The 11,663-nt window shown below is 51.3% G+C and overlaps 1 protein-coding gene across 1 annotated transcript; it reads left to right on the top strand.

The window, feature by feature from the left end:
* Positions 1-509: 509 nt before the first annotated feature.
* On the top strand, positions 510-2,490 carry LOC101779753 (threonine synthase, chloroplastic). Its single transcript, XM_004969569.4, has one exon. The coding sequence runs from the start codon at positions 632-634 to the stop codon at positions 2,207-2,209; it is 1,578 nt and encodes a 525-aa protein (XP_004969626.1). The 5' UTR covers positions 510-631; the 3' UTR covers positions 2,210-2,490.
* Positions 2,491-11,663: the final 9,173 nt, after the last annotated feature.

Genomic DNA, 11,663 nt, shown 5'->3' with positions numbered 1-11,663 from the left:
ATCCAGATAGAGGAAGCCGACTAGAATATCTGACGTGACCATCTGTGGTGGTAATTAGCCTGGGACCCTCGATGGTTCAGCGAGCACGTACTATACCCATCCAAAATCCATTTGCAGCCGCTCGTCGTCTCGCGCTCGATTCTCCACGTTCTGCACATGCGGTGCTCATGCTTTTCAGACGAAAACAACGTAGATTGCTCGCTAAAATCGGCATTTCGGGTTGCTAGCACATCTGTGTGTGGTTAGGATGCCACGGCCTTTGAGCCATCCAAGTGTTGAAGTCTTCAGCTACAGCTAGAGCTAGTGCCCAGAAGCCAGAGGCTCGACGTGACAGGACGTGCGTTCAGCTCAGGAGATTGTCAATTTGCCATACCAGCTGCCAACGGACCAGGGGGACGTGAAAAAAGAAGTCAGGCAAAGGCAATTGCAGCAGGACGCTGACTACGCGGCCCCACCTGTCAGGCCCCTCGGCAACTTGCCGCCAATTAACGTCCAGATCGGCCGACCGATTCGACTTCGCCTCTCAAAAAGGCTAAACCCTCCGCCACGTCACGCGCCTCCTCCCCTAATCGTCTCCCCTCTCCCCAGTCCCCATCTCGCCGCCGCGCCGCCAAGCCCCACCAACCGCGCCATGGCTACCGCCGCCGCCTCCTCCTCCCTCTCCCTCCTCTTCTCGCACCCCCGCTCCGGCCACTCGTCCGCCCACAGGAGGGGCCCCCAACTCCGCCTCCCCGCCCGCGCCAGCCGCCCGCGCTGCGCCTCCTCCGACGCGCCCGCCACGGCCACGAAGCACCGCCGCCCCGCGGAGGAGAACATCCGCGAGGAGGCGGCGCGGCTCCGGGGCCCCGCGCAGGGGTTCTCGGCGTGGTACGAGCCCTTTCCCCCGGCGCCCGGCGGCGACCCCAACGAGCGCTACTCGATCGACGAGGTCGTCTACCGCTCCAGCTCGGGGGGCCTCCTCGACGTGCGCCACGACATGGAGGCGCTGGCGCGCTACCCGGGCTCCTACTGGCGGGACCTCTTCGACTCCCGCGTCGGCCGCACCGCCTGGCCCTACGGCTCGGGGGTCTGGTCCAAGAAGGAGTTCGTGCTGCCGGAGATCGACTCCGACCACATCGTCTCCCTCTTCGAGGGCAATTCCAACCTCTTCTGGGCGGAACGCTTCGGCCGCGAGCACCTCGGCGGGATGAACGATCTCTGGGTCAAGCACTGCGGAATCTCCCACACGGGCTCCTTCAAGGACCTCGGCATGACGGTGCTCGTCAGTCAGGTGAACCGCCTCCGCCGCGCCCCGCTCTCGCGCCCCATCGCCGGTGTTGGCTGCGCATCCACGGGAGACACCTCCGCCGCGCTCTCGGCGTACTGCGCCGCCGCTGGAATCCCCGCCATCGTTTTCCTGCCAGCAGACCGCATCTCGCTGCAGCAGCTCATCCAGCCGATCGCCAATGGCGCCACCGTGCTCTCTCTCGACACTGATTTTGATGGCTGCATGCGCCTTATCCGGGAGGTGACTGCGGAGCTGCCAATCTATCTTGCCAATTCGCTCAACTCCCTTCGCCTTGAGGGACAGAAGACAGCGGCCATCGAGATATTGCAGCAGTTCAATTGGCAGGTGCCGGATTGGGTCATTGTTCCAGGAGGCAATCTTGGGAATATCTATGCCTTCTACAAGGGATTCGAGATGTGCCGTGTTCTTGGGCTTGTTGATCGTGTGCCACGGCTTGTCTGTGCACAGGCTGCAAATGCAAATCCATTGTACCGTTACTACAAGTCAGGGTGGACTGAGTTCCAGCCACAAGTTGCTGAAACTACATTTGCATCTGCAATACAGATCGGTGATCCTGTGTCTGTTGACCGTGCTGTGTTCGCACTGAAGGCAACTGATGGTATTGTGGAGGAAGCTACAGAGGAGGAGCTCATGGATGCAACGACACTTGCTGACCGCACCGGGATGTTTGCTTGTCCACATACTGGAGTTGCGCTTGCTGCTCTGTTTAAGCTCCGGGATCAGCGTATCATTGGGCCTAATGACCGTACGGTGGTTGTTAGCACAGCTCATGGGCTGAAGTTCACACAGTCAAAGATCGACTACCATGACAAAAAGATCCAGGGCATGTTGTGCCAGTATGCTAATCCACCGATCAATGTGAAGGCTGACTTTGCTTCTGTGATGGATGTTCTCCAAAAAAATCTCAATGGTAAGATATAAGCTTATATGTTTAATTAACCCTCAAAGCGTTTTTTTTTGTCAATTATCATCGCCAGGATTCTATTCCTGCATCCTTTTGAACTATGGTTGGTGAACATGATATGGTGGAAAGATCCATATCTTGTAGTACTAGGTCTGGAGGCTCTTCTAATTATAGGTCGAAGTGGATAGAGCTATTCCTTGTACTTTTAACTGTATCATGTAATATGAATAATAAATTATGGTCAAAGTGTTTGAATGAATAAATGTTTGGAATGGCCAATGCTGGATTGTGCTGTTTTGCAACTTCTGTGTAGTTTTCACTGAGCTTAGGCGATCCATATTGCCAACATTTAAACTAATCAATGGAATTTACCGAGTAGTATGATTTCTTTTTTGTTGCTTTCAGCAGTCACAAGAGAATTCCAGTCTAAATCCAGTCATTGTAGTCACCGTGCTCAGTGGCATACCTGACACTTGTGTATCAAAATAGTTCAGACTGTTAGTTCTACGTGTTATTCCGGGACCATAACTAAATACCAAAAATCCTAATGTGTGTGATGAACTTTGCCTGCTTTATAGGAGATTGTTTTAGAAGTTTATTCTGTAGTGATCTGCTGGTGTCATTTGCTGGAGCCTTTCCATTTAGTCCATGGCATCGGACTGCGCGTTAGATTTGTTATTTACTTCGTAGCCAGTGACAGAATTGGCCTTCGAGTGATTATGATAATATAGGGTGTTGAGAAAGCCGAAGCCTGTTCTTCTCTTGACCTCGCTTCCTGAAGCACTGGGCCTAAGCCTAAAACACTACCACTCTGCATTCCCTGAAGGTTTCTTTCTTTTCCGTTTTTTGCTGTAACCTCTCTTCTTCATCTGGCATGGTTCAGTTTTTGCCTTCTTGCTGGACTAGTGGTTAAGATCAGAAGATGGATCCATTTCTGTAACACCTTGAAGCTATAAGTAATCCAAATGCCGAGATTTCACCGGCAAATTATTCTATTTCAAAGGGGGGGCATAAATCCATAAATACAACCTTACAGTTGCAAAATCTCTGATGTCATATGTTGCAGGGTAACACAAATCAAAGTTATCTAATGTCATAGAGTAGATAGCTCCATTCAGTATCAGTTCATTGTTACATGCAACCATGAATACTGCCCATTCATTCAGTGTCTGTTCCCATGTACTCCCTCTGTATCATTTTACTTGTCGCCGCTAGTACAAACGAGAACGACTCAAAATATTTGTCGCCAGTAGTATGCAGCAGAGGCATTTCTCTTTTTTACCCCTGGTTTAGCACCTGATCCCCTTGACCTCCTCCGCCGCCGCAAGGAGTGCGATGCGTGACCAGGAGAGATGGACGATTGGACAAAGGGCAAAAAGGTAATTGCACTGTTTCCTTAATTTTTTCAAAGCTGTCGGAAACGTCGAGTATTTTGATATGGAGGGAGTACCAGAAAGTGTTTGTGCACTCCTTGGACAACCATTGATAGTTCTCTGTGAACAGAAGGTCGATGGTATGCATGTCTTATTTAGGACTTGGCACATTTTGTTTTATTTCTTGTCTCTTGGATCTGCTACCTCTTTCCAACGTAGAACACATGAACCTACCTTGTTGCTCTTGGGACTGAAATTTTGGGGTTGCAATAAGCCACCAGTGGCAGGTGACAATGGTGCTTTCTGCTCCGCCATTCACCCGTAGTGATTAGTTAATGTTGAGACATGGTCTGGTGTCATAGTTTGATATCCTTTCTGATGAAAAATTGATCTGCTTGTGCTGGTTGCTTGAAAGACTCCCACGTGATTCTGCAGAAGCTTGATGATACAAGAGCATACTTGGGCCCTCCTGTTTAGGTGCGTGTTTGTAATAAGGAAAGCCCACGGTTGGGCTGGAGCCCAAGTGCCCAGCCTGTCTAACAAAATGGCTCATAAAAACGAGGAAACGACTAGCAAACACACACCAACTCAGGCAAGCAACGGACCGTATGCAATTCTGGCTGGGCTCCATTGGTGAATAAAACTGTGGTGCCTGACTGCCTGTTGCTTGGTGTTGCTCTGTTGGCGCAAGAAGATTTTCGTTTATTGACGTCGATGAGTTCGTGATGGCGAGAGTTGGTCGTGACAGCCTTCACCTGTGTCATGTTTTCTTGCATCCGCATTCGCATGATGCTGAGAATTTGCAGCGCGATGGACAAAATTGTCAGTCGATATCAGGAGCTTGAACAACATCTAGGTTTCTTTGTTTTCTCGGTCGACTTGCTCGATCATTTACCGTCTCCTCTAGGCCTGCTAGGGCGAACCCAATTGAGTAAGGCCGAGGAGGACTCCTCCTGTTTATTGGGCTGAAACTAGAAGCCCAATGGGCCAGCACAGAACTAATTTTGGACTTGCTTGCAGGTGACCCTCCTCTTTCTAATTCCGTAGGGCCATCAGCATCCATGACATACTGCATATCTGCAGGACAAGAAGCAACGAAGACACTGGCCTGATCTGCACACCAATCAGACGTCCATGCACCTTGGCGCTGGAATCCTCTTGATTTCTACCTATTGGCTATTATATCGCCAGAGTCCATGCCTGCATTGCTCTTAGGCAGATGATATCTACTAACACGTCACCAGTCGGAGTTGAGAGCTTATCAAGAAGGAACCGAGAAAGCAACAGGACTGCAAGTCCCTGTGGCATCTTCTTCAGCTGGGTACGTGCACTGGACGATGGTCATAGAAAAATCCCAAAAGGTATCTACCAGAACTTGGTGGACCATTACAACAGACCACCACACCACCCATCATAGTAGCTTGTAGCCTTGGACGACGACGACGAGACAGCGACGGGAGCGTGCTGAACCGAGGCTCACTTTTGACCCCCAGAACCTCTTCGACCGGAGATTGACATATCATTCAGCAACACTAGCAGCAAATTTGGTACCAAAAGCTACGTGTTATTAGCAAGCTGAACGCTCCACTTGGTCCACCAAAATTGAGGTAAGCCAGGAGGATAGAGTCATGGATCGCCGCAAACTCGCTTTCACGTTCGTGACCGATGCCTCCTCCATGCATGCATGCTTTCCCACTGGTACCTGGCCCACCACACTGCACTCGATTTGCCGCTAAGCAACGCAACACAACAGTGCAGTGTATCAGGAACGGTTATTATTGTTCTCCCCGCTGTGTTCGGACGGGAACTTGAGACCGAAAGATCTCTACAGGTCCTTCACAAATCGCAAAGCGACTGACCAGACCAACCCGGCCGGCCCACGCACATATTCACTACTAGTACTAGATCACCACCGCCCATCACCGCTGGTTTTTAGCGATTCGGCGGTGATAAGTTATCACCATCGATTTTTAACATGATCCGACAGTGAAAACTATAACCGGTGGTGATAATATCTTATCATCATCGGTTTGTATTACAAGTTGGTGATGATGGGGTGTTCTCGGACCCGAAATTAGTACGGACTCCAATTTTATTGAATCGCTGGCGTCCGCTCCCCCGTCCCCCGCTCGCCCTCTCTCTCACCCCTTCCTCTCCTCCCTCCGCTGCCTCCTCCGCTCCCTCCCTTCCTCTCCTCCCTCCGCCGCCTCCTCAGCTCTCTCCTCTCCTCCGCTCTCTCCCTCCCTCAGTCGGATCTCAACCGCCCCTCTCCTTCCCCCTCTACTCACTCCTCACTCGCTGGTGACGAGCGGCGGCGGGTTAAGGAGCGGGAGCGGTGGCGCACGGTAGCGGCCAGCGGGTGGCAGCGCAGCCTCGACGGAGGCCTTGAGCTTCGGTGGTGGGCGTCGAGCATGGTGGAGGGACGAGCGGGCGGCGACAAAGGCCCCGAGATCTAGCACCGAGCGTCAAGTGCGGCGAAGGGATGAGCGGGCAGCGGCGGAGGCCCCTAGATCCGGCAGCAGGAGTCGAGCGTGGCGGCGTGGCGGGCGTCGTTGAGATCCCGGTCGTCTCTCTCTCTCTCTCTCTCTCTCTCTCTCTCTCTCTCTCTCTCCGGTACTGCGGCTGCCAGCCGGATCCAGTGGGGCCGTATCAGTGGCCGGCGACAGGCGCCGTGACGGGGCGGCGGCGCGGGACGGGCTGCAGCGGTGGCACCCGGCGGCAAGGAGGCCTAGCACTGCCGCCGGGGAGGCCGGGATGCGGCCGAGCGCAACCCGTGGGGTTGGCGGGTCATGGTTTTTTTAAAAAAAGTTGGCATCACCGTCGGTTCTGGGTTTAGCGGCGATAAGATCCCCCAGCACAGCCGAAAGTCAAACGACGGATCCTAAACCGAAGGCCGGTTTGGAACCGGCAATAATGTAGGTATGTGGAGTAGTGATCTAGGGACGTTTGGATGGATGCCAATGATGACCTTACCAATTTGTTGGACGTTAACTGATCTCAGCCAGCGTGTTTGGATCGTTGCCAATCATTGGCGCGCCCACGGACCTGCACCCGCACTCCGCGCGCGTCAAGGCCTCTTAAATTTCATGCACCCTTCCCCCTAGGATCCCGTTGCAGAGGCAGATATGCACTGTGCCGTCGGATGCATTTAGACCCCGTTTAGATACCCCTACTAAAATTTAGCACCTATCACATCAGATGTTTGGATGCTAATTATGAGTATTAAACATATGTTAATTACAAAACTAATTGCACAAATGGAGTCGAGACGAATCTATTAAGCCTAATTAATCTATGATTTGACAATGTGGTGCTACAGTAATCATTTGCTAATGATGGATTAATTAGGTTTAATAGATTCGTCTCGCGAATTAGCACGGGTTCTGCAATTAGTTTTATAATTAGTTTATATTTAGTCCTCCTAATTAGCATCCGAATATCCGATGTGACACTGCTAAAGTTTAGCACGTAGTATCAAACACTCCTTATTTTTTAAATAAAAATTGCAGCACGCTGCTAGCCAGGCCACTTCGTCTTTCGTTTCCACCTGCCGTTGGCCTCCCTCTGCCTGCCTGTGGGACCGCGAGCTTGCATTGTTCCCACACACTACGCAGCATGTACTCGTACTCGCACAGTGCAACGACGACTGACCTTGTCAAAGTGCGCTTCGAGTCTTGCTCCTTCACGTGGGTTACAGCCTTGTTTGCGAGGACGACGGTAATTACGCCAGGCAAGCAAGAGGTCGATGCGTTTCCCACCGGTCGATTCGATCCATGTAGCTACTAGCCGGCCACGCGCCCACGCACACGCGTGTAATTTGAATTGGGCAAGCGATCGAATGTGCTTCGAACACGTACACGTACCGTGTCAAAGGCTCAAAGACAAAACCTCTTACTAGCACTGCACTATACTAGGTATTAATTACTGTATAAAGTTGCAGTACTAGAACAGGGACGACGATGGCCTTTGTTTCCGCTCTCCTCCTCGTCAATTTTGGCCGGGCAGTGCTGTTCGCATTTTTCGCCGGTCAGTGAATGCTGCAGAAATGCAAGTCCAGATCTATATTCCATGCCGTATGGTTTGTTGCTTGAGTCGTGGCTGGCAAAAAATGCCGCCCCCAGGACTGGAGCCTCGCTTTGCCCAACAGTGGGAGTAGCAGGGGTGGGAATGGGAATATGGGATGAACCACGGAAGACGGAACCACCAGTCCACCACTTCCCAGTGGGAACAGAAGCTGTACATTGCAGCTTCCCGGAAATAGGAGCGAGTACTGGACGCTGAAAGTACATATGTCCATGCAGCCCGTGGTCCACCTGCCTGGCACGGAGTCCGATTTGTTTGGCCCGGCTCTAACCCGGCCCAGCCTGGCACGGAGAGCTTCGTGCTCGATCTACCCCAGCCCGGCAGCTCGTACCGGGCGTGGGCCGCCCCCCCGGCTCGACGGGCGATCCAGTTCGGTATGGTGTCAAGGAGCAAGCCCGCTAAAGCTCGTATAAATACAAACATCAAACATTTTGGCCGACCAATCCTAGACCATCTCACCTCTACCCAGTCGCCACCCTTCCTTGCCCGTTCGCCATCTCCCCTCCTCCCTTCCCTCCTCCCCTCCACCTGCGGCTTGCCCTCTGGCCTCCCCTCCTAGCTCCCGCTGCCACCCTTCCTTGCCCGCTCGCCATCTCCCTGCCACCTCCCCTCCGACCTCCTCTTCGCCTACGGCCTACCCTCCAGCCTCCCCTCCGGCGGGCGGTGCTCCCCTCCGGCCTCTCCTCCTAGCTCCCGCCGCCACCCTTCCTTGCCCGTTCGCCATCTCCCCGCCGCCTCCCATCCGACCTCCCCTCCTCCCCTCTGCTTGCGGCCTGCCCTTCGACCTCTCCTTCGACGTGCGACGCTCCCTTCCAGCCTCCCCTCCTAGCTCCTGGCGCCGCTTCCCCTCTCCTTTCCTCAACCATCGGCACCAGCGCGCTGATCCCCCTCTCCTCCACCGCCGCCAACGTCGCCTCACTCCCTCGCGGCCTCCACCGCCACCGCCTCCTTCCTCCCTCGCAGCCTTCTCACCCGACGGCGGCGTTGAACCACTGTGCCTAGGCTGGCATGGGTCTAGCCAGGCTGCCCGTGCCAGCTGGGCTGGTCCAGCACGAAATGGGCCCATGGTCCCGTGCTTGGGCCGTTGTTGCGGCCCGTGGGTGGGCACGACCCGACACGAAGTTGACTGGGCCCGTGCCAGATTAGGTTGGGCCGCCCGTTTGGACATCTATACCTAGAAGGAGTAATCATGGGGAAGTAGAGTACATTGCAACTTGCCTCTGTGCCAATCCAGGCATAATTGTACTGCTGCCACAGGCAATTTCTATCTCTACTACACGCATCAGGCAACAACTTGCAGCTACAAAGTAATGGCCCAGCCGATGTCGAGATCTTTTCGTTCTGGCGTGAATTGCATGTCAAAATTAATAAATGTGCATGCCTGGCTGGCTGGCAGATGGACCACACGGCACCGGTCCATGGCAGTGGCAGTTTCTCTTTCCAACGAACATGGCCGTATTTTTGCACCGCCATGGGGAAATACTAGTATGTTGCATAGGATGCTCTAGCACCGCTGACATGGACAATGAGCACGATATAATTAGTTCACAAAGATACTTGCAAGTTTCAGGTGCGGCAATGTTCACGATCAACTGACACTGGCTACCTGTTTTCTTTTCTTTCTTTTTTTTTTGGAAAAGAAGATGTTGTGTGCATGTTCACAAGTTTCAGGTGTGGATAGTAGAAGCCATTACAGAAGTGTAAGTGCTAGTTACGGTTAGATATCCTGCTGGCTCATCTTATGGGAATACCAATTTGCGTGCTTGCTGCGTTTTTCCTTACAGTTAGAGATGACTCATGTGAGCTCTTTCTTCCTCCCATCTCTAGATGCAAGGAAACACGTTTTTTGGCTTCTAGCATAGGTGTCATATGCGTAAAAGAATTTCCTGCCATCACGAAGTGTGAAGTACATGCTCCATATACATGCGTGTGAAATATCCTGTTTTTTTATATAAACATTTGGGACATGAATTTGGAGCCGATGGGCATGGCTAAGGAAGTTCCACTTGATACAGCTTAGTTTAGTTATCAATTTTGCATCTTAAATAAAGCTCCTGAACTGCAGCTAGAGATGGGAAGAGCAACCGCTGGATCAGACCGCCCGTGCCTCTTGGACCACTCAATTGGTATATAGCCGTATGGGCACTGAAAATAATCTCATGAAATCCACCTGTTAACACAGCCATGTAGTCCATAGCAAAATGGAGGGGGTCTTAGGATACTAGGTGCTAAACTTTAGCAGTGTCACATCAAATATTCGGATGCTAATTAAAAGGACTAAATATGAGTTAATTATAAAACTAATTGCAGAATCCAATGCTAATTTGCGAGACGAATCTATTAAACCTAATTAATCCATCATTAGCAAATGGTTAATGTAGCACCACATTGTCAAATCATGGAGTAATTAGGTTTAATAGATTCATCTCGCGAATTAGACTCCATCTATGCAATTAGTTTTATAATTAGCCTATGTTTAATACTTTTAATTAGCATCCAAATATCCGATATGGCAGGTGCTAAAATTTAGGAGGCGTATCAAACACCCAGAGTCACTGTGATAAAGAAGAGGCGTGTACAGTGTACTGTACGTCTGTGACTCAGAGGTCAGAGCTACGTAACCATGCATTCTTCGACTGCACTATCGGTTTTTGTAAACAAAACATGACAAAAAATCAGCGTAGATCGCCCAACAGATACAGAGGTCCACACTTCTACTACTCGATCTGCGTACTCCGTACTCCAGGCATGTGAGGCCACGTCGTAGCATGTCAGATTATGACGCGTACGTGAATCATAAGGAAAAACGGCATGAATGACGCCATGCCATGCCACTCCTCGATCGTCTCGCGCGTACACCAGTTGGTCACTTGGTTGGTTCGGTAGTTCCACTCGATCCGTACGTGTGACCACGTTTCGTTGTTGCTCGTCGATTGGGCGCGTCTTGTGGTGTAGACGTGTAGTAGATCACGTATAGTACGCAAGTGTGCGCTGTGAACTGTGGACTGGGGTGGTTAGCTGTGCATGAGATCCATCTGCGACCGACTGCGCCTCGCCTAAACCTGCCGGCTGCCCTAGCTGCTAGCTCAAATTTAATGCGGTTCTATGTATAAAGACAACTTAGAATGTCTAATACCTTGTAAAATTGTGTGTAATCCTCTTTTTATAATCGAAAATACCAGTACGGGTCTCCCTTGTTGTTCACCTCAAAAAAATAAGACAGCTGCTACGTCGAAAAGCGAGTGAGACTAGCTCTTCACTCCACGCTAATCTCGTATGTTTTGCACTATTTAGAGAGTAAAAAATTGACTCAGCTAGCTCGGAGCTAGATCATTGGAGACACACTAAAGGAAGAATTCTTTAAAAAAAAAAGCATGCTATATTTTTTGAACGGGTAATATGCTGCTTTTAATTTTCCCAGGAAGAGTTAGTACAGTACTTATTAAGTAGTAGAGCAGGACTGTGCAGACATGTAGCCATCCAACTATTACAAAGCATGTTGCACGTTAGCGCTAAACTTCGATCCATCTCGGCGCAATAATCTGTTAGCATCATTGATCATTCTACCGGCGCACGATGCCACCACGATCGACACAGGGAATATTTTCCTGGCGACACGTTGCTCACATACCAGTCATTTCAGAAAACGGGCGGACGCAAAAGCCAGGACTTTGCTCTCTTAGTGGCCGCTGATGATACCAACAAAATGTATAAGATCTTGTCCGCATCTTCTCTTAATTAGTTCTCTGAATATAGTACTTGTTTACGAGCACTTTCAATTCGGATCCGCGGAGGAACGGCCGTGCAAAGCAATCTTCACATGGGACGGGCAAGAGAAAAGGAAAAGAAATGCGGGGCGAGGATCGGATGCCACCTCCGGCCAACCCCGTTGGTCAAAACTCGGAACGGCCTTCGTCTTAAACAATCCACTCGCGCCCAATTAAATCCGCCTCATGATCGCATCATCTCTGCCGAAAACGACGGCAAGAGCCCGGCGCTTATGCGCCCCTCTCGC

Source organism: Setaria italica, chromosome V (assembly GCF_000263155.2).
Source record: "Setaria italica strain Yugu1 chromosome V, Setaria_italica_v2.0, whole genome shotgun sequence".
NCBI lineage: Eukaryota > Viridiplantae > Streptophyta > Magnoliopsida > Poales > Poaceae > Setaria > Setaria italica.
This window is presented reverse-complemented; position numbering and strand designations above follow the sequence as displayed.

Coding starts and splice junctions, on each gene's coding strand:
- LOC101779753 (XM_004969569.4), top strand. CDS start 632: ATGGCTACCGCCGCCGCCTCCTCCTCCCTCTCCCTCCTCTTCTCGCAC.